Consider the following 23,745-nt stretch of genomic DNA (forward strand, 5'->3'; position numbering starts at 1 on the left):
AAAGAAAGCTCTATTTGTTGGGGGGGAAAAGGGGATTGTATTTGGGTATAGCGTCGCACGGCTGTGCAAATTGTCAGCTAAAGTAACGCCATGCCGAATTTGCAAAAAATGGCCTGGTCAGGAAGGGGGGAACCTTCCGGAGCTTAAGTGGTTAAACTTTATGGTAGTTTCTGGTTATAGTTACAGTGGCAATGTACTTGTTTGTATGTCTTTAACTATTTTTATAATGCTATTCAAGGTTTGATGGGCTTGTTCGAGAAAAGGAGGTTTAAGAAGTTCCTTGGCTTTGTTGCAAATTTTGATGAAAATGATCCAAAAACAATGGAAGGAGTTGATCCTAAAAAAACAACCATGCAAGAGGTTTACAAAAAGTTTGACTTGGGTCAGGATGTCGTTGACTTCACAGGCCATGCTCTTGCTCTGTACAGGACTGATGAGTGAGTTTGTTTTTTTTATTGTGTATGGCACAGCCTTATTTCTGTTTAATAAGAAATGGCAGACATGTACCACATGAACAGAGGAGGAACATCCTCCAGACAATTTCAGCAAACCAAAATGTAACCTACATAGGCTCCAGGGACGTTGGCACAGCTTTATTTCAATGTGGTTATCTATTATGGGCCCAAAAGATAAAGTGGTGTGGGGTCTTTTATATTTCATAGCCATACCTTGCTTGCGAAACCAAGATTTCAGTGAAGATTTTAGGCCATTGTGTAAAAAGAAAAAAGTCTATACCTAAAGGTACTTGGCTGTTGTACACCTTTTAGACTAGACCAATTTTCTATGCCAGCTAGGTCTTTAAGTGGTAAATGTCTTTGATATCTAACAGTCTATGTGCATATTTTGTTGAGGTTTGTAGCACCATCTTGTTCCGGCTTTCTAATAGGATAATGGGACTGAGAAAGGTGTTAATGGGGTGAGTTTACAAACAGGCAAGGCAAAATTCTGTTGAGTGCCTGCTCTTAAACTATTTTTTTTATATTATCTGTGGCTGCCTATTTTATTAAAAAGGAAAAAAAACTGTAAAACCTTGAACACTGAGTGGGGAAAATAAAAGTTTTGGCTGTACAGAAGTCTGTTTTTTTTTTTTTTTTTTTTTTTTTAGCTGAACTCCAGGATAAGCATCTAAATGCAAGAGTATTCTTATTTTGGTGTGCTTTGTGTTTTTCTTCAAGATCTCTGCACGAATCCACTGTGAAAGCTTCCTGTAGTTAAGACCAGTCATTGCTGTGCCCTCTCTTTGTGCAGGGTAACCTGTTTGGGCTCCGCCCTCTCCTGTATTTTTCTGCAGACAGCCTGTAGTGGGTGGGACCTGCTGGACCCTCCCACAACTTTCTGGACAGGCTATGTAGAGCAGTGATGTCACTGTTTGCAAAAAGGCAAAAACAAAGACATTTGATGCACACAAAAGGGTTTTATAGCCTTTGTGGCAATTAGGAAATCCTAATAAAAAAAAAAAAAAAAAAATTTTTTTTGTTCCTGGGGTTTAGCTTTAAGGTACAGTATTACATGATTGGACTTGTAAATCTATGTTGACTTGATCCTGTCTGTCACTTGGAGCATTGATAATGGTTCCTAAATAAACCCCTGATATTTACACATTTAAGTTAGATATGTTCATATTGGCTTATTTTACACCAAAATGTTTCCAACATAGTTTTGTCCATGTACATTGGTTAATTATTTTTTTTCTTCTTTTGGCTAGCTATCTCAGTCAGCCCTGTCTTGAGACTTTAAATAGGATTAAGCTTTACAGTGGATCCCTTGCACGATATGGCAAAAGCCCTTACCTTTATCCACTCTATGGCCTTGGAGAGCTGCCACAAGGTTTTGCAAGGTAAGGAAGTGATTTTCTCTCTAGTTTAATATTGCAGCTATCAGTTTTATAAAGTTTAATTTTTTGTTGGCTAAAAAATAATCTGAATGATTTAATCCTTTCAGCCATAACTATTATGGCAATGACAGTGCCAGCAGGTAACTAAATAGCAGCTGGGAGTGTATTTAGATTGTATTTAATTGGTAATCTTTATGGGAAAAGACAAAGAACATCGCTGGCTATGATTAATATTAAGCACATGATACTGTGTGAAACATGTCTGCCTTAATGCCTTGATTGTCGTTTTTCCTGTGGTGTCACTTGAATGGATCAATAAAGGACTCATATTCATCTTGGAGTGCAGCCGTTTTTTCTTTTTTTGCAGTAGAAATCTTTAGCCATGTAATCGCTGCACTTTTGCTGATCTCCCATGGATATTGTGAACCTAAAAGTGGCTCACAGTTGTCAGGTCATGGTAGCTCTGGCCAGCGAAGAAGCTGATCAAGCACGGTCTAGACTTTTTATCTCCAACTGATTCCAGAGATGACATGTCTTCCTAAAGAGAACCTGTCATCTGCAATATGCTTATTACATGGGCGGGGGGGGGGCTGCTAAACCCCCTTGTAAGAACAATAAAGTTACTTTTGAAAAATGAAAGTGTAATAAAATTAAACCTAAAATTTTGTAGGTGTTTCACACCCACATAAAAAGCCAGACTTGTGTGTTTGATGCACACATGTTCTAAAACCTTGATTGTGCCCAGTATATTGGCTATCACCAAGCAACCCAAAGTGCGATTTCAAAGCCACATTGGTGTGAACGGGGGGGGGGCTAAAGGTGTTACCTATGGACAGTTGTTGTTTTTTTTTTGTTTTGTTTTTGGTAGCATTGCAGGACCAATCAATTTTTGAGCCTAGGTTCACACTAGTGTGATGCGATGTACTGCGAATTTGATCCTTTTTTTTTTTGTTGTTGTTTTTGTGTGAGGTGCGAATTTGCCTTGCGTTTTGAGCTGGACAGGTGTGATTTTAGTGTAAATTTCAGGAGGCAGATGGTGAACCATTCAGAGATGTGAACTGTGTGCTGCAATTTTACCGCAAGTTCAATTGAAGTCTGTGAAGGTAAAATTCTCACTGCACCATAGGAATTCGCATCTCACCTGCAATCAACACGCACAGGACCCTTTTTTTTTTTTTTTTTTTCTTCCCCCTTCATACCAGATTCCCAACGCATAGATGTGAACCAAAGCCATGGAATACTATGCTTTTTACATGACCTGTGTTCCTAAAAGCATCAAACCCGCTTGATGCATTTATATTCCCTTTGTGCTACACAATATAATGTTCTTTTTTTTACTTAAAAATTGGTTCGCTTCTTGTGAACACTGAAATAGATCTGATTAACAGTAGTACAAATATCTTAAGACATAAATTGTAACTACCACCATTTTTATAGGGTCTCTTCTTATATATTATAATTTTTTTTTTATAATATTATTGTTAAAGAATGTTTTGGTTTGTGCTTTTTTTTTGGTTTTTTTTTTTTTTTGAACGAACACACACCAGCCATAACATGACCACTGACAGGTAAAGTGCATGTCATTACAACGGTATCTGAAAGTGGATGGGGGATATATTGGGCAGTAAGTGAACATGTAGTCCCAGAAGTCGATTGTGTACAAAGCAGAAAAAATGGGCAAGCATAAAATTTGAACGACTTTGACAATAGCCAATTTTTAATGGCTGGAAGACTGGGTCAGAGCCTCTCCAAAACTGCAGCTCTTGTGGGATGTTCTCGGTCTGCAGTGGTCAGGACCTACCAAAGGTGGTCCAAGGAAGGAAAACCAGTGACCGGGTCATGGATGGCCAAGGCTCACTGATGCACATGGGCTGGCCTGTGTAGTCCAATCCAATGAAAGAGCTACGATAGTTGAGATTGCTGAAAAATTTAATACTGGTTCCAATAGAAATGTTTCAGAACACACAGCACACATCAGTATGTTGTGTAGCTGCAGACCAGTCAGGGTGCCCATGATGCTGACCTTTTGTCCACAGCCAAAAGTGCCTGCCATGGCCATGTGCGCATCAGTTCTGGATCACGGAGCAATAGAAGAATGTGGCCTTGGCTGAGGAATTTAAGAATGGTTTAAGTAACCCCACAATGCTTTGAGGTGTTGACTTAGCCTACAAATTCTCCATAACCAATTGAGCACCTGTGGCATGTGCTAAATAAGTTGATCCAGCAACTTGCAGGATTTCAAGGCTCTGCTACCAATGGCTTGGTGCCAGATAACACATCATACCTTTTTTAGAGGTCTAGTGGAGTTCATGCCTTGGTGGGTTATGGTGGTTGGTCATATTATGGCTGATCATTGTGTGTTTGTATATACAATATCAGTCAAATATGTTAGTGCTCCAGATCCTTTTTTAGGAATCTCCTCAGCATATTCATTAGGCAAACCTGTGCAATCACATAAGACAATCGTTTTCAAGCTTGCTTTAGCCCTTCCTCGGGTTGGACACACCCTGAGTAGTAATTATAATGTATCGGTTTAAATCTCTGGTTACCGGAAATGACATAGTAGTTAACCATTTCCAAAGAATAATCTTTTGTAGCTGTCAAAGAGACATTGGTGACTACAGAACACCCCTACCACTTACAGCTTTAAATATAATTTAAGTATAACCTTCAAATTGTAACAAATTAAGCTATGGCAATACAGGAATATAGTAATTGAGAGATACTGTACAAATCTTACATGGGATAATACAGACATTGGGCTTCTTTTTGATAATATCTAAAGCAAGTCGCTAATATTTCATTAACAAACTATTTGAAGTGCTTTTTCTTCATACTGCTGATTGGGTAAATTCCAGTGGTGAGCACCCACAAGACTATTCAGGAGTGCTGCCCACCAAAAAATTTTGTGGTCTTCTTGTTTTTCAGATTGAGTGCCATTTATGGAGGAACTTATATGTTAAACAAGCCGATAGAAGAGTTAGTTATGGAGAATGGAAGGATTGTTGGTGTAAAATCAGAAGGAGAGGTAGGCTTTCCTTTCTTATATAAGCCATAAAAATGATCAGGTGCCTAATGGGAGGGACAACATTTGTGGAGAAAAGGTCAAATTTGCAAACAAGTGGACTTTAGCTACTAGGCCTTGCTCCTGGGCAAAAGAACCATAAGAAAAAGCTGCAAATAAAATTAATAAGTGCTTAGGTCCAGGTGTACTTGTATTACCTGGCATAAAACATGGGAATACCAGTTTTGTGAACAAGTCGTAGTTTATTGAAGTAAAAAACATGAAAAGTCATGCAATTACGTGTCAGCTGTTATAACCAAGCTCCGGGGCTATGTGGTGCTTGCTTGTCCGCAGTTGAAAAAGCCATCTGGGATGTGTCTCACCACTCAAGTTCCCATGGGGAGTGTCAGCTGGGCAGGGAATTCCAGGAGCTGCGTGGGAGCCACTGTGGGAATGGCCATAATGGTGCTGGGGAGAAAACAACCGCAAGCTGTGGCAATTCACAGCGTGGAGACAACGCTGGTAGTGGCGTCTAGCGATGACATCACACGCTGCGCGGGCGGAAGCTGAAGCCAGGGAGGAGGGAATACTTGGCGGGCAAGCCTAAATCTGGTCCCGTTGCTATGACGACATGTTTCACGCTCCCTGCAAGTCATCAAATCATGACTTGACAAGGTGCAGGATCGTGAAACATGTCATAGCAATGGGACCAACACGTTTGGCTTGCCCTCCAAGTATTCCCTCCTCCCTGGCTTCAGCTTCTGCCCGCCAGTGCAGCGAGTGATGTCATTGCTGACGCCGCTACCAGTATTGTCTCCACGGTGTGAATTGCCACAGCTTGCGGTTGTTTTCTCCCCAGCACCGTTATGGCCAGTCCCACAGTGGCTCCCCCGCAGCTCCTGCAATCCCCTGCCAAGCTCAGCTGACACACATCACCCCCCCCCACCACCACCACCACGAATTGGAACTTGTGGGTGGTAAGACACATCTCAGAATTTTCCAAATGCGGACAAGCAAGCACTACATAGCCCCAGAGGTTGGTTATAACAATACGACACGTGATTGCATTACTTTTTTCATGTTTTTTTACTTCAATAAACTTGTTTACAAAACTGGTATTCCCGCGTTTTATGCCAGGTAATAAAAGTAAACCTGGACCTAAGCCCTTATGGATTTTATTTGCAGCTTTTCCTTTTTATATACCTGTTCCCAACACAGTGACTGATATTTAATCTATTGCTTGATAGTGTCTGCAAAATTCTGGTACCAATGCTATTAGGTAGAGCATGGGACTGGTAGAGCTTACCTTGATGATAGGAAAGTAACCAGTGACCCATTTTAGTTGTCTGTAGTGTTGGCATTGTTCATGCTGAACTCCGATGTGTCAGTCTTCAATGAATCCTAATGTTGAGTTAATTCTTCCCACTGACCATTACAGCACACCACTTTCTTTTATGTATGATTATATCTGCAACCTACTAATCTTACAAATGTGCTCTGAACTATTAATTTTAGATAACAAATGTCACCAGGGGTAAAATGTGGCCATGTGTGGATAAGAAGGGATCAATTAGTAATGTGGGGTCTGGACCCAGTGCAGCTGGAGGATATGGATAAAACTATGTACAACAAAATGATCCAGCACTCAATGTGCTGACAGAAGGCAGTCTCACAACAGGCAGTGGAACGTAAACATGAATAGTTTATTCAATAATGTACATATGAACAAATCCTGTTGTCAATGCAGGAAGAGGTGGGGAGAGATGAAAGGGAATGTGGCTTACTGTGGCTCACTGGAGGTCCTCAGAGCACCGAGTGCTGACAGCATCCAAGTTTGGGGAAAAAACCCTCACAGCAGGGAAGACTATTCATTTTAGGCTGGCCATACTTAAGACAGTTTTCTTGTACAATGTTTCTTTAGATTTATCAAAAACATATACGGTAATATGAGGTCAAGTCTAAACACTTTCAATTTGTATGCAATCAGGCGGGCCCTTGCAGTTCATAGTTAACAGTAACTCTGTTAACTATGAACTGTAAAAAAAAAAAAATAAATGGGCAGTTAGGATCCCCTACTAAAAACTGTTTCATGGGTTTCTCTAAAGTAAGAGTTGAGAAAATCTATGATATAGTTTGCCTTAAATAAGAGTAAGATCCCCCACTTTTTGCATTTTCTTGGTCTTTCAGTTGCCCTGATGCTGGCGTAGAAGTTATGGTTGGAGATACAGCAGTGCTGAGATTACAATGTGCTGTGTGAACATTATTTTGTTGTGGTGAAAATCTTTTTTTTTTTTTTTTTTTTTTTTTTTTTTATAATTTAGTTTTGCGCTCTATAAAATAAACTCATTTTTAATGGATGCATTTTACCTTCTATTCTGTCTTCAGGTTGCCAGATGCAAGCAGCTGATTTGTGACCCTAGTTATGTTCCAGACCGTGTCACTAAAGTAGGGAAGGTTATTCGTCTTATCTGTATTCTAAACCACCCAATTAAGAACACAAATGATGCCAATTCCTGCCAGATCATCATTCCTCAAAACCAGGTCAACAGGAAGTCTGGTGAGTTTTTCTAGAAGTTACTTTTGCACTTGTAAGTATAGAAAATTATAGGCGTTTCGAGGTTAGATTTTTGTGTTTTTTTTTTTTTTTTTTTTTTTTTTTTTTTTCTGTGTGTGTGTGAAAAACCTTAAGTCTTGCTGGGATAGATAAGAAAAAGCAATAGAAATGTTAAATCTCTCCAGTGCCAAAGGTAAGTTTTAGCCAGTCTAAAAGACTTCAGCCTTCCATTTGCACCTTGGGATGCAAAACCAGTTTTGCTGTTTTACAAAGCCTTTAAAGCAGGGGTCTCAAACTGGGGCCCTCCAGCTGTTGCGAAACTACAAGTGCCATGAGGCATTGCCTGTAGGGAGTCGTGCTTGTAACTGTCAGCCTTGCAGAGGCATGATGGGACTTGTAGTTTCGCAACAGCTGGAGGGCTGCCAGTTTTAATCCCCTGCTTTTAAAATTTGCAAAAGTTCACTTTAAGAGCCCAGGACCCATTGAATAGATAGTATTTTTTAATTTGTACACCCCTGGATAGTTGTACAAATGTTTATCAAACTTATATTTTGAATAAAAATTCAATATATTACTACAATGTAAAAGTACCTACTAATGAAAGATTGAATTCTAATAAAGTGAATCTAAAATACTATGTTTTGAGAAACTAATTTAAGAGCATGCAAAAAGCTATACACTAAAAACCCTCATGTTTCATCTGTTTGGCATTACTGTATATGAAAGGCAAAGCAACGTGTATATATATGTGTATGTGTGTGTGTATATATATATATATATATATATATATATATATATATATATATATATATATATATATATATATATATATATGTATATACACACGCTGCTTTGCACCTGCCCCCTAGTGGGCGTGCACGCTCCGCGGTCTCCGTTACCCTGTCCGCATACTGTGTCCGCCGGTGTCCCACGATCGGGTCGCAGAACAGGGGGATGCTTTTGTAAACAAGGCATCTCTCTGTTCTGCCTAGTGACACAACACTGATCGTCTGCTCTCTCATTGGGACGTGTCACGGTATGCCATGCCCCCTTACAGTTAGAATCACTCCCTAGGACACACTTAACCCCTTCCCTGCCCCCTAGTGGTTAACCCCTTCACTGCCAGTGTCATTTACACAGTAATCGATGCATTTTTATAGCATAGATCACTGTATAAATGACAGTGGTCCCAAAATGGTGTCAAAAGTGTCTGCCATAATGTCTCAATCACGATAAAAATCACAGATCGCCGCGATAACTAGTAAAAAAAAAAAAAAATTAATAATAAAAATGCCATAAAAATACCCCCTATTTTGTAGACGCTATAACTTTTGCAAGTAAATGCATATGCGTAAAGGGCAAAATTGCATAAATTAAAGTGACTAAACATCTATTAAATTCATAAGAAGTGACATCAGATAAATAACAGCGAAAATTAATGAAATATGACGTCAAATAAACAAATCCAAATGAAGGTGAATAAATCCAAAAATAGCCAAAGTGCATCAAGATGAAAAAATATCACAAATTTATAAAAAATAAAAAAAATCGCATGAGATAAAAAGTTGCATGCAATCAGAAATCGCAAAAAGTGCAGAAACGCTATAAAAATAGCCGCAAGTCGATCTAATTAATGTAATACAGTTCCAACGTGAACAAAGTGAATCTTCGTAAAACAGTTTGTGCAAAAAATAGATGAAAAAAGTGCAAGTGCAAACGATGGGTGACAGATTCCTCTTAATAACCGTACTTCGTGGTGCGCCACATGTTTCCCCCACCCTCTCACCTCTAGCAAAGACCCCTAAGGTCAAGTCAAGCCTGCAACCAGGAAGTGGATGAAACACCATCAATCGATCAGTCTCGTCCGATCATCACAGGTCTGGCAAATCTCCAATGGAAGGCCTCAAGTTCGGCAAGTTGGGTGGAGGCATGCAATAGAAAGGAGTATCCCCATTGTGCAGTATTCAAAACCGGTTTATTCAAAACAACATAGTAACCATCGTCACCGCCCACGTGACTTTATCAAAATCTGACTGATTTTTTTTTTTTTTCCCATCTTGATGCACTTTTAGACTATTTTTTTTGATTTATTAACCTTCATTTGGATTTGTTTGATGTCATATTTCATGAATTTTCACTGTTTATCTGATGTCACTACTTATGAATTTAATGGATGTTTAGACACTTTATGTGATTTAGCACTTTACGCATATGCACTTTACTTGAAGAATTGGATTATATTTATTTCATCACATTTTATGCACTTTGAGTTAGCGCCACATATCTCTATTTACCTTGTTTTTCTGTGTGGGAACACTGCCGTATGTGTGGCGGCTTCTCAGTGCTCTTTAGCTGCTTTGGCTCGCCTTTGTTTTGCACATTAGTTTTCTTCTTTGGTTTGCGCAAAAGTTATAGCAACAATCAATATACGCTTTATTGCGATTTATTTTTTTTTTCCCAAAAATATGTCGAATAGGTATCTGCCTAAACTGAGAAATTTCCCTTTTTTTAAAAAAAAAAAAAAATTGGGGATATTTATTATAGCAAAAAGTACAAAATATTGCTTTTTGTTTATTTTTTTTTTAACCACTTCAGCCCCGGAAGGTTTTACCCCCTTCCTGACCAGAGCACTTTTTACAATTCGGCACTGTGTCGCTTTAACTGCTAATTGCGCGGTCATGCAATGCTGTACCCAAACGAAATTTGCGTCCTTTTCTACCCACAAATAGAGCTTTCTTTTGATGGTATTTGATCACCTCTGCCGTTTTTATTTTTTTGCGCTATAAACGGAAAAAGATCGAAAATTTTGAAAAAAAAATGATATTTTCTACTTTTTGTTATATAAAAAAAATCCAATAAACTCAATTTTAGTCATACATTTAGGCCAAAATGTATTCGGCCACATGTCTTTGGTAAAAAAAATGTCAATAAGCGTATATTTATTGGTTTGCGCAAAAGTTATAGCGTCTACAAACTAGGGTACATTTTCTGGAATTTGCACAGCTTTTAGTTTGACTGCCTATGTCATTTCTTGAGGTGCTAAAATGGCAGGGCAGTACAAAACCCCCCCAAATGACCCCATTTTGGAAAGTAGACACCCCAAGGAAATTGCTGAGAGGCATGTTGAGCCCATTGAATATTTATTTTTTTTGTCCCAAGTGATTGAATAATGACAAAAAAAAAAAAAAATTTACAAAAAGTTGTCACTAAATGATATATTGCTCACACAGGCCATGGGCATATGTGGAATTGCACCCCAAAATACATTCAGCTGCTTCTCCTGAGTATGGTGATACCACATGTGTGGGACTTTTTGAGAGTCTAGCCGCGTACGGGGCCCCAAAAACCAAGCACCGCCTTCAGGATTTCTAAGGGCATAAATTTTTGATTTCACTCCTCGCTGCCTATCAGTTTTGAAGGCCATAAAATGCCATGATGGCACAAACCCCCCAAATGACCCCATTTTGGAAAGTAGACACCCCAAGCTATTTGCTAAGAGGCATGGTGAGTATTTTGCAGCTCTCATTTGTTTTTGAAAATGAAGAAAGACCAGAAATTTTTTTTTTTTTTTTCAGTTTTCAAAACTTTGTGACAAAAAGTGAGGTCTGCAAAATACTCACTATACCTCTCAGCAAATAGCTTGGGGTGTCTACTTTCCAAAATGGGGTCATTTGGGGGGGTTTTGTGCCACCTGGGCATTCCATGGTCTCCGAAACTGTGATAGGCAGTGAAGAGTGAATTAAAAAATTTACGCCCTTAGAAAGCCTGAAGGCGGTGCTTAGTTTTCGGGTTCACGTGCGCGGCTAGGCTCCCAAAAAGTCTCACACATGTGGTATCCCCGTACTCAGGAGAAGCAACAGAATTTATTTTGGGGTGTAATTTCACATATTCCCATGGCATGTTTGAGCAATATATCATTTAGTGACAACTTTGTGCAAAAAAAAAAAAAATTTGTCTCTTGTGTCACAATATAAAATATTCCATGGACTCGACATGCCTCTCAGCAAATAGCTTGGGGTGTCTACTTTCCAAAATGGGGTCATTTGGGGGGGTTTTGAACTGTCTTGGCATTTTATGCACAACATTTAGAAGCTTATGTCACACATCACCCACTCTTCTAACCACTTGAAGACAAAGCCCTTTCTGACACTTTTTGATTACATGAAAAAATTATTTTTTTTTGCAAGAAAATTACTTTGAACCCCCAAACATTATATATTTTTTTTAAAGCAAATGCCCTACAGATTAAAATGGTGGTTGTTTCATTTTTTTTTTTCACACAGTATTTGCGCAGCGATTTTTCAAACGCATTTTTTGGGGAAAAAACACACTTTTTTAAATTTGAATGCACTAAAACACACTATATTGCCCAAATGTTTGATGAAATAAAAAAGATGATCTTAGGCCGAGTACATGGATACCAAACATGACATGCTTTAAAATTGTGCACAAACGTGCAGTGGCAACAAAATTAATACATTTTTAAAAGTCTTTAAATGCCTTTACAGGTTACCACTTTAGATTTACAGAGGAGGTCTACTGCTAAAATTACTGCCCTCGATCTGACGTTCGCGGTGACACCTCACATGCATGGTGCAATTGCTGTTTACATTTGACGCCAGACCGACACTTGCGTTCGCCTTAGCGCGAGAGCAGGGGGGACAGGGGTGCGCTTTTTTTTTTTTTTTTTTTTTTTTTTTATCATTTTTATTGTTATCTCAGGGAATGTAAATATCCCCTATGATAGCAATAGGTAGTGACAGGTACTCCTTTTTTGAAAAAATTGGGGTCTATTAGACCCTAGATCTCTCCTCTGCCCTCAAAGCATCTGACCACACCAAGATCGGTGTGAAAAAATGCTTCCCCAATTTCCCAATGGCGCTGTTTACATCCGGCGAAATCTAAGTCATAAAATGATCGTAGCTTCCGGTTTCTTAAGCCATAGAGATGTTTGGAGCCACTCTGGTCTCTGATCAGCTCTGTGGTCAGCTGGCTGAATCACTGGCTGCATTCTCAGGTTCCCTGTTGAGACAGGAGAGCCAGAGAAAAACACGGAAGACGGTGGGGGGGGCATTCCCTCCCACTGCTTGTAAAAGCAGTCTAGAGGCTAATTAGCCGCTAGGATTGCTTTTACATGAAAGCCGACCGCTGGCTGAAAAGAATGATACCAAGATGATACCTAAACCTGCAGGCATCATTCTGGTATAACCACTCAAAGTCGTGAATGGCGTACCTGAAGACAAAAAAATGGTTAACAATAAAGCACAGTGAACAGTAAAGTATAAAAAATTGCATACCTGAAAAGCAAACATGATAAAACATAATAACAATAAAACATTGCAGAATAGAATACAGTAAAAAAGAGCAGAACAATAGAGAGAGAATAGAGAGAGAGAGAGAGAGAACAATAAAACGACAACTATTTTTTTTTTTTTTTATTTTTGTTTGTTTTTTTTTTTTTTTTTTTTTTTTTACACTTTTTTTTTACACTTTTTTTTTGTAACTGTAACTTTTATAACTGTAACCGGTTCCAGGTTCGGGTCTCTCAAAATGCGATGGCATCTTTGGAGACCCTGTGAAAGTGTGTCCTAGTCTGTGCAATGCTGTACCCTACGCTAATACTCAACTAGTGTATGGTAGCGTTCAAAACATTCACCAATGCAAAGACCAGGATTGTCAGGACAGGAGGGACAATAATAGCGGGTGTCACGCCTATATCCGCGCTTGCTGCAGACACGACATCTTTTTTTGGGGGGGTTCGTTGGGTAGGGGTACTCGGGAGGACATAAAGAAAATGCCTCTCATGCAGCCGACTGCATTTGGTTGGGGATGTGAATGGGGGAAGTACGGGTGCTGCAGAAGTGGTGGGTTCCCAATTAGGATTGGCGAATGCAGCAGGAAGGGCACTATGGGCACGACGGGCCTGTGTTTGTCTTCTTGGTGACAGCGGGACACTACTTGTGCTTGCCACCTCACCAGCTTGAACTGCACTTATGGGACTCGCCACGTCACCAAGTGTTACTGCAGTGCTGGTTTGACTACGACCGGGGTGTACTAGGCCGCTGGTGCTTGCCAGTTCACCAAAACGCTACAAAAAAAAACTGTTAGCAATCGCAGGGATCAGGCCTGACTCTGCGAACGCTGCAGTTATGCGTTTAGTGTTTTGTAAGTGACAGTGATCGATCGATACTGCACTTGGGTGGGCTGGGCTGGGCCGGGCGGAGGGGCAAAACGCAGGTGCTAGCAGGTATCTGGGTTGATCCCGCTAACACTGCGTTTTTGGGAATCCTAAACTGCTGGGGACTCTAGTATAGATCTGATCGGATCAGATATTGATGCGTTCAGATACTATACCACTAAGGGAGGTGTATGGTGCGTGGGTGTTAGCGCTACTGGCACTAACCTGACGCTGCCTGGGGCTAGTGCTTGCCATTTCACCAAAACGCTACCAAAAAAACTGTTAGCGATCGCAGGGATCAGGCCTGACTCTGCGAACGCTGCAGTTATGCATTTAGTGTTTTGTAAGTGACAGTGATCGATCGTTACTGCACTTGGGTGGGCTGGGCCGAGCCGGGCGGAGGGGCAAAATGCAGGTGCTAGCAGGTATCCGGGCTGATCCCGCTAACACTGCGTTTTTGGGAACCCTAAACTGCTGGGGACACTAGTATAGATCTGATCGGATCAGATATTGATCCGTTCAGATACTATACCACTAAGGGAGGCGTATGCTGCATGCGTGGGTGTTAGCGCTACTGGCGCTAATCTGACGCTGCTTGGGGCGACGCATATCACCGCCGGGCGATCGGGGGGCTAAACCTTTATTCGGTAATAAACGGCGGGTGCCCTGACACTATAAAAAATAAACAAACTAACCAGCGTCACCCGTAACAGTTATACAGTGATCAGTGGTGAAAGGGTTAACTAGGGGGCAATCAAGGGGTTAAAACCTTTTATTAGATATATGTATATGGGGGGCCCTGTCACTATAAAACGCTGACGGCGAACCGATCGGACCCCCCGCCCGCGGGAAGGCAATCACGTACCAGGTACGTGATTTTGCCTGCCCGTGCCGCTCTGTTCACGTATATATGCGTGAGGCGGTCAGCAAGTGGTTAAACGCAAAAAAAAAAAAACGCAGAGGTGATCAAATACCACCAAAAGAAAGCTCTGTTTGTGGGGGGGGGAAAAAAATTTGTTTGGGAGCCACGTCGCATGACCGCGCAATTGTCAGTTAAAGTGACGCAGTGCCGAAATCGCAAAAAGTGGCCCGGTCATTTGGTAGCCAAATGGTCCGGGGCGGAAATGGTTAAATCGCTAGTAAAAAGAACCATTTTTTTAACCACTTCAATACCAGGCACTTATTCACCTTCCTGCCCAAGTAAATTTTCAGCTTTCAGCGCTGACGCAATTTGAATGCTACACTATACCCAAACAAATTTTTTTTTTTTTTTATCATTTTGTTCCCACAAATAGAGCTTTCTTTTGGTGGCATTTGATCACCTCTGCAATTTTTTTATTTTTTGCGCAACAAATAGACCGAAAAATTTTGAAAAGTTTTTCTTAACATTTTTTGTAAATAAATGTTTTCTTCAATGACGGGCACTGATATGGCTGCACTGGCGGGCACTGATAAGGCGGCACTGGGCACCAATGAGGTGGCACTGATGATGGGCACTCATAGGTGGCACTGATGGGCATTCGTAGGCAGCACTGATAGTTGGCACGGATGGGCACTGATGGGTGGCATTGCTGGGCATCACTGATTTTAGTTGTGCTGTAGAGGTGCCAGTCAGTTCCCAATTGTGGGCACTGATTGGCATATGTTGGGCAATAATTTGCACATGTGGATGGCTATGGGGGATGTACCTGGCCATCCACATGTTAGGGGCTTCCCTGGTGGTCCTGGGTGGGCATCCGAGGGGGGGCTGCACTGATAAACAATCGGCACAGACCCCCCTTGTCAGGAGAGCTGCCGATCGGCTCTCCTACTCTTCCTGTTTACATAGTGATCAGCCGTGATTCGACTCAGCTGATCACGTGGTAAAGAGCCTCTGGCGGAGGCTCTTTATTGAGACCAGTGTAGCGGTGTGTCAGACTGACACACTGCACCATCGATCGCCGCGATGCGCGCCTCCACGGGCATGCGGCAGCCATTATCATGCAGGACGTCGTTTGACGCCCAGTCAGAATAACTGAACCACCGCCTGGCCGTCATTCTGCTATAGGCTGGGCGAGAAATGGTTACTTTTTTTTTTTTTTTTTTAAGAGCAGCTGTCACCTTTCTCCTCCCCTGACCCGCTGTTGACTCACCGACAGTCCCATTCACTTTAATGGGAGGGCTGGTGATGTGGAAGTGGCACAACAAGGTGAGGGACGTGGCGGTAGCAGGTGAGTGGATGCCCACTAACGCGCTGCCATGATGGAACTGAAATGACAGGTGCTCTTTAAATGTAAGGACTTATTCTTGCTTGTAGTTAGAATCGTTTAATATTTGCAAACAAAACGAAGGTTACCCATTTAGAATAATAAGCTGTCAGTTTAGTAAAACGGCGATTTCAGAAACCGGTTCAATCATACAGTTTGTAGTGTACATAGATTTGCAAAACAATGGGATAAAGGAATATTCCTGAATTTTGTTTTATTTCATGGTTACTGTGAAATTGTGTGAATGCATCAATGCAGTTTATGTTATCTCAGCTTGCAGAGCTTGGATTCATTGAGTTTACCAAAAAATGTAAATATTGCAGCATATACAGCCTCATGCTACATAACTAAGCTCCATTTCACGATGAATAAGCGAAATTATTACTGTTTCTTAAATAGAAAACTATCAAAACTATCTTTAGAATGCTTTTTAAAGTAAAAATCTATTAACCACTTCAATACAGGGCATTTTCACCCCCTTCCTGCCCAGGCCAATTTTCAGTTTTCAGCGCTGTCGCATTTTGAGTGACAATTATGCAGACATGCAACACTGTACCCAAATTATTTTTTTTTTTTTTCCCCCCACAAGTAGAGCTTTCTTTTGGTGGTATTTGATCACCCCTGCGGTTTTTATTTCTTGCGCTATAAACAAGTGACAAGTTTAAAAAAAAAAAAAAATTACTTTTTGTTATAATAAATATCCCAATTTAAAAAAAAAATTCAAATTTTTTCCACAGTTTAGGCCGATATGTATTCTACATATCGTGACTGACATTGCGGCGAACACATCGGACACTTTTGACACTATTTTGGGACCATTCACATTTCTACCGCGATCAGTGCTATAAAAATGCACTGATTACTGTATAAATCACTGGCAGGGACGGAGTTAACACTAGGGGGCAATCAAGGGGGTAAAATTTTACCTAGGGAGTGATTCTAACTGTAGAGGGAGGGGACTCACGGGGGGAGAGACCGATCAGTGTTCCTCTGTACTGGGAACACATGATCGGTCTTCTCTCTACTGACAAGACGTGGATCTGTGTATTACACTCACAGATCCACATCTCAGCGCTGTTACTGGCAATCGCGGGTGCCCGGCAGACATCGCGTCCGCCGGGCACGCGCATCGGCTCCCGAGTGACTGTTGCGCGCACCCTAGGCGGCCAGGACATCATGACGCCCGCCCAGGATAGGAGATCCTTCCTGCGGACGTAATTTGACTATGGGCGGGGTAGGCAGTGGTTAAAATGTGATAAAAACATCGATTTTAGATTTTTAAAAAATCCTTTTTTCTTTTTTTATCATTGATTTTTTTTTTTTTTTATCCACCCTGCTGGGTGCTGATTCGCGCGTCATGTGGAGTTTGCTGATTGTGTGTTGGTGTCAGATATGTTATGCTATCTTTGTTCTTGCTAGTTGATTTAACCTTTCTATAGTTCTTTGTGACCTTTCTTACCGAGAAGAAGTGTTGGGAAAATTATGAAAGCGATGAGAAGTTTGAGTGGTCTCCAGAACCATGGGGGAGGGTAAACACTAGTTATAGGATACCTGCTCGAGTGATAACCATTCAAAACTGGACATACATTGTGCGAAATTTGGCCAGTTCAGCAGGGGCCAGCCAAATCACAATTAGTGTTTGCCCATTTTGATCGATTTCTTCTGTTGAAGGAACATTCTGGAAAAATTTTGAATAGAGGTTGCACTCGCTGATCAGTGTATTTTGATAGCAGCTTGTCCCGCTGTCCCAGTGTGGGGGAATTCTCCATCCATTGTAGGATAAGTTCAGTTTTTAGAACATGTTCCACTCGTTTTTAGGGTGGAACGTGTAACATGCTCCTGCCACCAGTTTCTAAATCCACCCCACACTGTTATGGCTTGTAGTTCTGAATAAACTGCTGATGAGCACTCTCGTAGTTCACTCACAAGCCCTGCCGCTTTCAACAGACAGCCTATATATAGGTATAGCAGAGCTTGTCTCTCGAAGTCTGACCATTGCACCGCTGATCATTGGTGCAATGCTTTCAAGGCTCCTGCTGGGGGGGGGGGGAAACTAATACATGCTTTTTTTTTTTTGTCTTGTCCTGCAAAAAATATGTGCACTTATTTTTTCCTTGAAAGATTAACTTGTCCTTTTTTAAGGGTAGTCCAATCGGGCAGCGGCTGCAGCATTGGAAACATAATATATAATAATTAATAATAATTTAGTTAATACCAAAAATTGTTTTGCACAAAGCAGCCCTGATCCTCCTCCTTCTGGGGTCCCCCACCACACTCCTGTCTCCTCCTTTGGCGAGTGCCTCCATAGGAAGCTGTCTATTTTCTATCCTTCTAGTAAGATTTCTATATCTGTTGGATCTTTGTGTGTTGTCCGCCCCTCGGGTGAACTGCGTTTGAATGTCCCATATTTTAGGATATTTTACACTCCTGTGTCCCTCAGTTGGTGATAAGACTTTTGTACTTGGGTAAAAATTCTGAAATCTGTTGAGGCTCATCTGTGTTATTGGCCTTATGTTCTACTTGCTCACAAAATGGAGGCGATACAGTTAACCACTTCAGTGCCGGAAGGATTTACCCCCTTCCTGACCAGAGCATTTTTTTGCGATTCTGTACTGCGTTGCTTTAGCTTATAATTGCGCGGTCGTGCGACATTGTACCCAAACAAAATTGATGTCCTTTTTTTCCCACATATAGAGCTTTCCTTTGGTGGTATTTGATCACCTCTGCAACTTTTTTTTTAATTTTTTGTGCTATAAACAAAGAGCGACAATTAAAAAAAAAAAAAAAAGCCATTTTTTTTACTTTTTTGCTATAATAAATATCCCCAAAAAATATATAAAAAAAAACAAATTTCTTCCACAGTTTAGGCCGATATGTATTCTTCACATATTTTTGGTAAGAAAAATTGCAATAAGTGTATATTGATTGGTTTGCGCAAAAGTTATAGCATCTACAAAATAGGAGATAGATTTATGGCATTTTTTTATTTATTTATTTTTTTTTATACTAGTAATGGCGGCAATCTGTGGTTTTTATCAGGACTGCTACATTTTGACACTATTTTGGGACCATTGTCATTTTATACAGCGATCAGAGCTACAAATAGCCACTGATTACTGTATAAATAACACTGGCAGGGAAGGGGTTAAACACTAGGGGGCGATCAAGGGGTTAAGTGTGTCCTAGGGATTGATTCCAACTGGGGGGGTGTGTGCTCACTACAACATGACAGTGATCACTGCTCCCGATGACACGATCCCACGGCGTGCCCGATAGGCGGCGAATTCAAAGGGACATATAGGTACAGTCCGGTCCATAAATATTGGGACATCGACACAAGTCTAATCTTTTTGGCTTTGTACACCACCACAATGGATTTGAAATGAAACAAACAAGATGTGCTTTAACGGCAGACTTTCAGCTTTAATTTGAGGGTATTTACATCCAAATCAGGTGAACAGTGTAGGAATTACAACAGTTTGTATATGTGCCTCCCACTTTTTAAGGGACCAAAAGTAAGTATTAACTTCAATCTGGCAGCCTGCCTTCCGTCTTCATCCTTGAGATGGCAGAATAAGAGTAAACAAATAGTGCAGATGCACACGGGTTGGCTCATTGTAAAAACTGTTTTAGCAGTCAGACTGGCATATTCATACTTTTACTGCCTAGCAAATTTTTTTACATTTTATTCATCCATTGAAGGTGAGGGTGAGTGTTTACAAATGGGTAGAATTTTGAAATCAACTTGATAGCATGTGAATTCACCTATATTGGCTTGAACGTGGATGCCAGATTTTGCTAATTGTTTGCTGAAATGTATGTTGTCATTGTTTAGTTCACTTGTATTTATATTTTTTTCAGATATCTATGTGTGTATGATTTCATATGCACACAACGTGGCTGCTCAAGGAAAATATATTGCTATAGTAAGCACTACTGTAGAAACGAATGATCCAGAGAAGGAAATCGGGCCTGCAATTGAACTCCTGGAGCCCATTGAGCAGAAGTAAGGCACAGTTGGTACATGAAGTGAAGATGAACTGTTCAGTACTACAACACTTTAATAAAATAAGCATACAATTTGGCAGACTTAAAAGCTAACATTTTGGCTTTCAGTGAAGATTAGGCAGGAACATAGCTGCCTATATGATGCACTGTTGGATTACTGATAAGTTTGGAGATGTCATACAAAGCAGTATATTTTATTTTTCCTTTTTTGTCTCTTAAGTTGTTTGCAGTCAGTTTAGTCTTTACCATAAATTTTGAATATGTAATATTTTTTTCTATTGTTTACATATGTTTGTATAGTGCACGCTAGCTACACCTGAGATGTTCAAAAAGGTAATGATCTCATTCATGTCATGTTTAACATCCTGACCAGGTAGTACCTTCCTGTAGTTGCTGATGATCATGCATAGCATTCATACAGATCTTATGATATACATGTTATCATTTTGGTCGAATCATACATGACCACCTTGTATGTCAGGGAATGTTGGGTGTTTTTTGTCCTGAAGAAGATTGTACTTGGTTTTTAATCTTTCTTTTCATCTCTCCCCTCTAGGTTTGTTAGTATTAGCGACCTATATGCCCCCACGGATTTGGGAACAGACAGTCAGGTAAGAGTCCGTGTGTGTGGTGGTTTTTTGTAATCGGTTAGGTACTTGCATGTTTAACCTTTTTGCTGCGAGGCCCTGTGCTCCACTTTTAAACTTACCTGGCCAGACCATTTTTTCCATTGCTTTATTTTTCCCTTTACAGCTTTCAGGTTGTAAAAGACACCCCCCCAAAAAAAAACATATATTTTCTGAAAGCACATGACCACAGTAGAATACAAGTAAGGTGCTACTGATTTTTAGGGAACAATGATCTTTGCGCAAATATTTATCAAAACCAATATTTTTGCTAAAAATACACTAAAATCTATAAAAACACAGCACATTTTACAAAATTCCTACTAAATATAAAGGCTAACCTGTCTCGAGTTAATAACCAATATTTTGTAAATTTTAGATTGCTCCTTTTTGCAAAATGGTGAAAAGCGAACATGCGCAAAAATTTAAAATATCCAAATTCCTCTAAAATCTAGAGGTTTTAATTTTTCACTTGCAGCTTTGAGTTTGTTAAAGACCCCCCCAAACCATATATTTTCTTAAAGCACGGCCTGTAGAATAAAGAGGGTACTACTGTATTTAACGGCCTGCGATATTTGCGCAAATATTTCTCAGAACAATATATTCACTAAAAAATCATTATTAGCAGATATAAACACAGCACATTTTACAAAATTCCTACTGAATATAAAAGCTTGACCTGTATTGAGTTAATAAATAACACATATTTTGTCATTATTTAAATTGCGCTTTTTTGCAAAATGGTGGAAATTAAACTTACGGAAAAATGTCAGTAGCCACATTTCTCTAAAAAGCTGAAGGTTTTCATTTTTCCTGTACAGCTTGAGTTTGTCAAAGACCACCCAAACCATACGTTTTCTGAAAGCAAAGGACCAGTAGAATGAAAAGGTGCTACTGATTTTTAAGGCCCCGCGATATTTGCGCAACTGGTAAAGAGAAATGGAGTGAGTGGCGCTACCCTATTATAATGGGTGGTGGTAATCTGTAACCCACAGTGGTATACCACCCACACTTAGATATAAACAAGTGATATTTGTAGTGATTCATATCAAAAAAGTGATGATGATAAAAATAGTGTAAGTGCACACATCGAACGATGGTCTTAATATGTCATCAGTGACATAAAAATAAATGTCCAAGAGATGCCTACATTCCAAACATGAGATGCAACACCAAAAGAAATATATATAAATGGGAAAAATAATATTGTAATTTATATATAAAAAACATCAGTTCATAAAGTGTTAGCCAAAAACATTAGCAAAAAAGTGCTATATAATAGTCCCACACAGGTGATGTGCAAAATTGCTGTACAAAATGCCAACGGCTCCAAGGTGACCACGGTGCTCAGCAAATTAGGTGACTCTTGTGCTCCCCCTTAAGGGTCTCCCTTCACCAGCTCCCGCTACCCCTGCAGGGGTAAATATCATGTGCATAGCCTAGTGTGGTATCCTCTATTGGCTCATCTGGTCAATCTTCCAAATCAAGATGTCCAAAACCGATCTCCTATTCAGAACTTTCCAGTCCAAATTTCCAGAGAATGTTCAATGAAACTCCAGGTATCGATCCTCACAAAAAAGCGTGAGGGCTCCCATAGTGTAGTATATAAAATTGGTTTATTTAAAAAAAATTGAGGTTTAAAATCAAACATTAAGCTTCCCAGAAAGTGGGTACAGCCCTTAAAAATACTTCCTAACACAGTTCAATGTGTACAGGGGTTGTCTCGCAGCGTGCGCTCCAACTGCGTTCCAGCTCCCTGCTAGCGTAGTGTGAGTGCGTGGCTCCGACTTGCATGTTTCGTTATTGACGTTCTCAAAGGCCTTTGAGAATGTCAATGACGAAACGCGTAAGTTGGGCCACGCACTCGCGCTACTTTCGGTACACTAGCAGGGAGCTGGAACGCAGTTGAAGCGCATGTTGCGAGCTGGCCCCTGTACACATTGAACTGTATTTTTAAGGGCTGTACCCACTTGCTGGGAAGCTTAATGTTTGATTTTTAACCTCAGTGTTGTGTTTTTTTTTTTTTTTTTTTTATTTAACCACTTCAATACAGGGCACTTATACACCTTCCTGCCCAGACCAATTTTCAGCTTTCAGTGCTGTCGCAGTTTGAATGACAATTGCAGGGTCATACAACACTGATCACCTCTGCGGTTTTTATTTTTTGCGAAACAAATAAAAAAAGACCGAAAATTTTGAAAAACGTTTTTTGCTTTTGTTTCTGTTAAAAATTTTTGTAAATAAGTAAGTTTTCTCTTTCACTGATGGGCACTGATGAGGTGGCACCGATGAGCGGGCACTGATGGGCACTGGTAGGCGGCACTGGGTGGCACTGATATGCAGCACTGGGCACTCATGGGTGGCACTGATGGGCACTGAAAGGCTGCAAAGATGGGTTCTTATGGGTGGCAGTGCTGGGCACTGATAGGCGGCACTGATGGACACTGATAGGCAGCACTGATAGGCATCCCTAGTGGTAGGCATTGTGAGTGGGCACTGATTGGCAGCTGCCTGGGCAAAGATTAGTATTTCCCTGGGGGGTCTAGGGGGCATACCTGGTGGTCCAGTGTGGATGGTTTCCCTGGTGGTCCTGGGCGGCTTCTCTGGTGGTCCTGGGTAGAATCTGAGGGGGGCTGTGCTGTTAAGTAGTCAGCACAGACCCCCCTTGTCTGGAGAGCAGCCGATCGGCTCTCCTCTACTCGCGTCTGTCAGACGCGAGTGAGAAAGCCGATCACCGGCTCTCCCTATCTACATCGTGATCAGCCGTGATTGGACACGGCTGATCACGTGGTAAAGAGTCTCCGTCAGACTCTTTACCTAGATCGGTGTTGCGGGGTGTCAGACTGACACCCCGCAACAACGATCACCGCGATGCGCACGTAGAGGCTCAATATCCTGCGGACGTCATATGACGCCCAGGCAGGATATTGAAACCACTTTGCTGCCGTCATTCTGCTATATGGCGGGCGGCAAGTGGTTAATAAACCAACTTTATACTACACTATGGGAGCCCTGTCTTTTTTGTGTGGGACTATAATATAGCACTTTTTGGCTAACACTTTTTTTATGAACTGATGTTTTTTTTATATATGTTAAAATATTATTTTTCCCATTTATATATATTTCTTTTGGTGTTGCATCTCATGTTTGGGATGTAGGCATCTCTTGGACATTTATTTTTGTCACTGATGGTCTTAATATATTATCTTTCGATGTGTGCACTTACACTATTTTTATCATCACTTTTTTGATGTGAATCACTACCATTATCACTTGTTTATATCGATGGGTGGGT

The 23,745-nt window shown here is 40.6% G+C and overlaps 1 protein-coding gene across 1 annotated transcript in view; it reads left to right on the forward strand.

Annotated features, from left to right (window-relative positions):
* GDI2 (GDP dissociation inhibitor 2) overlaps positions 1-23,745 on the forward strand; it is a 59,068-nt gene that overhangs the window by 30,840 nt on the left and 4,483 nt on the right. The window contains exons 5-10 of the mRNA XM_073619394.1: positions 239-437; positions 1,706-1,837; positions 4,763-4,862; positions 7,224-7,395; positions 19,678-19,822; positions 20,381-20,435. Of these exons, the coding sequence (XP_073475495.1) occupies positions 239-437; positions 1,706-1,837; positions 4,763-4,862; positions 7,224-7,395; positions 19,678-19,822; positions 20,381-20,435 (803 nt within the window). The remainder of the gene's footprint in view (positions 1-238; positions 438-1,705; positions 1,838-4,762; positions 4,863-7,223; positions 7,396-19,677; positions 19,823-20,380; positions 20,436-23,745) is intronic.

This window comes from Aquarana catesbeiana, linkage group LG03, assembly GCF_042186555.1.
Source record: "Aquarana catesbeiana isolate 2022-GZ linkage group LG03, ASM4218655v1, whole genome shotgun sequence".
NCBI lineage: Eukaryota > Metazoa > Chordata > Amphibia > Anura > Ranidae > Aquarana > Aquarana catesbeiana.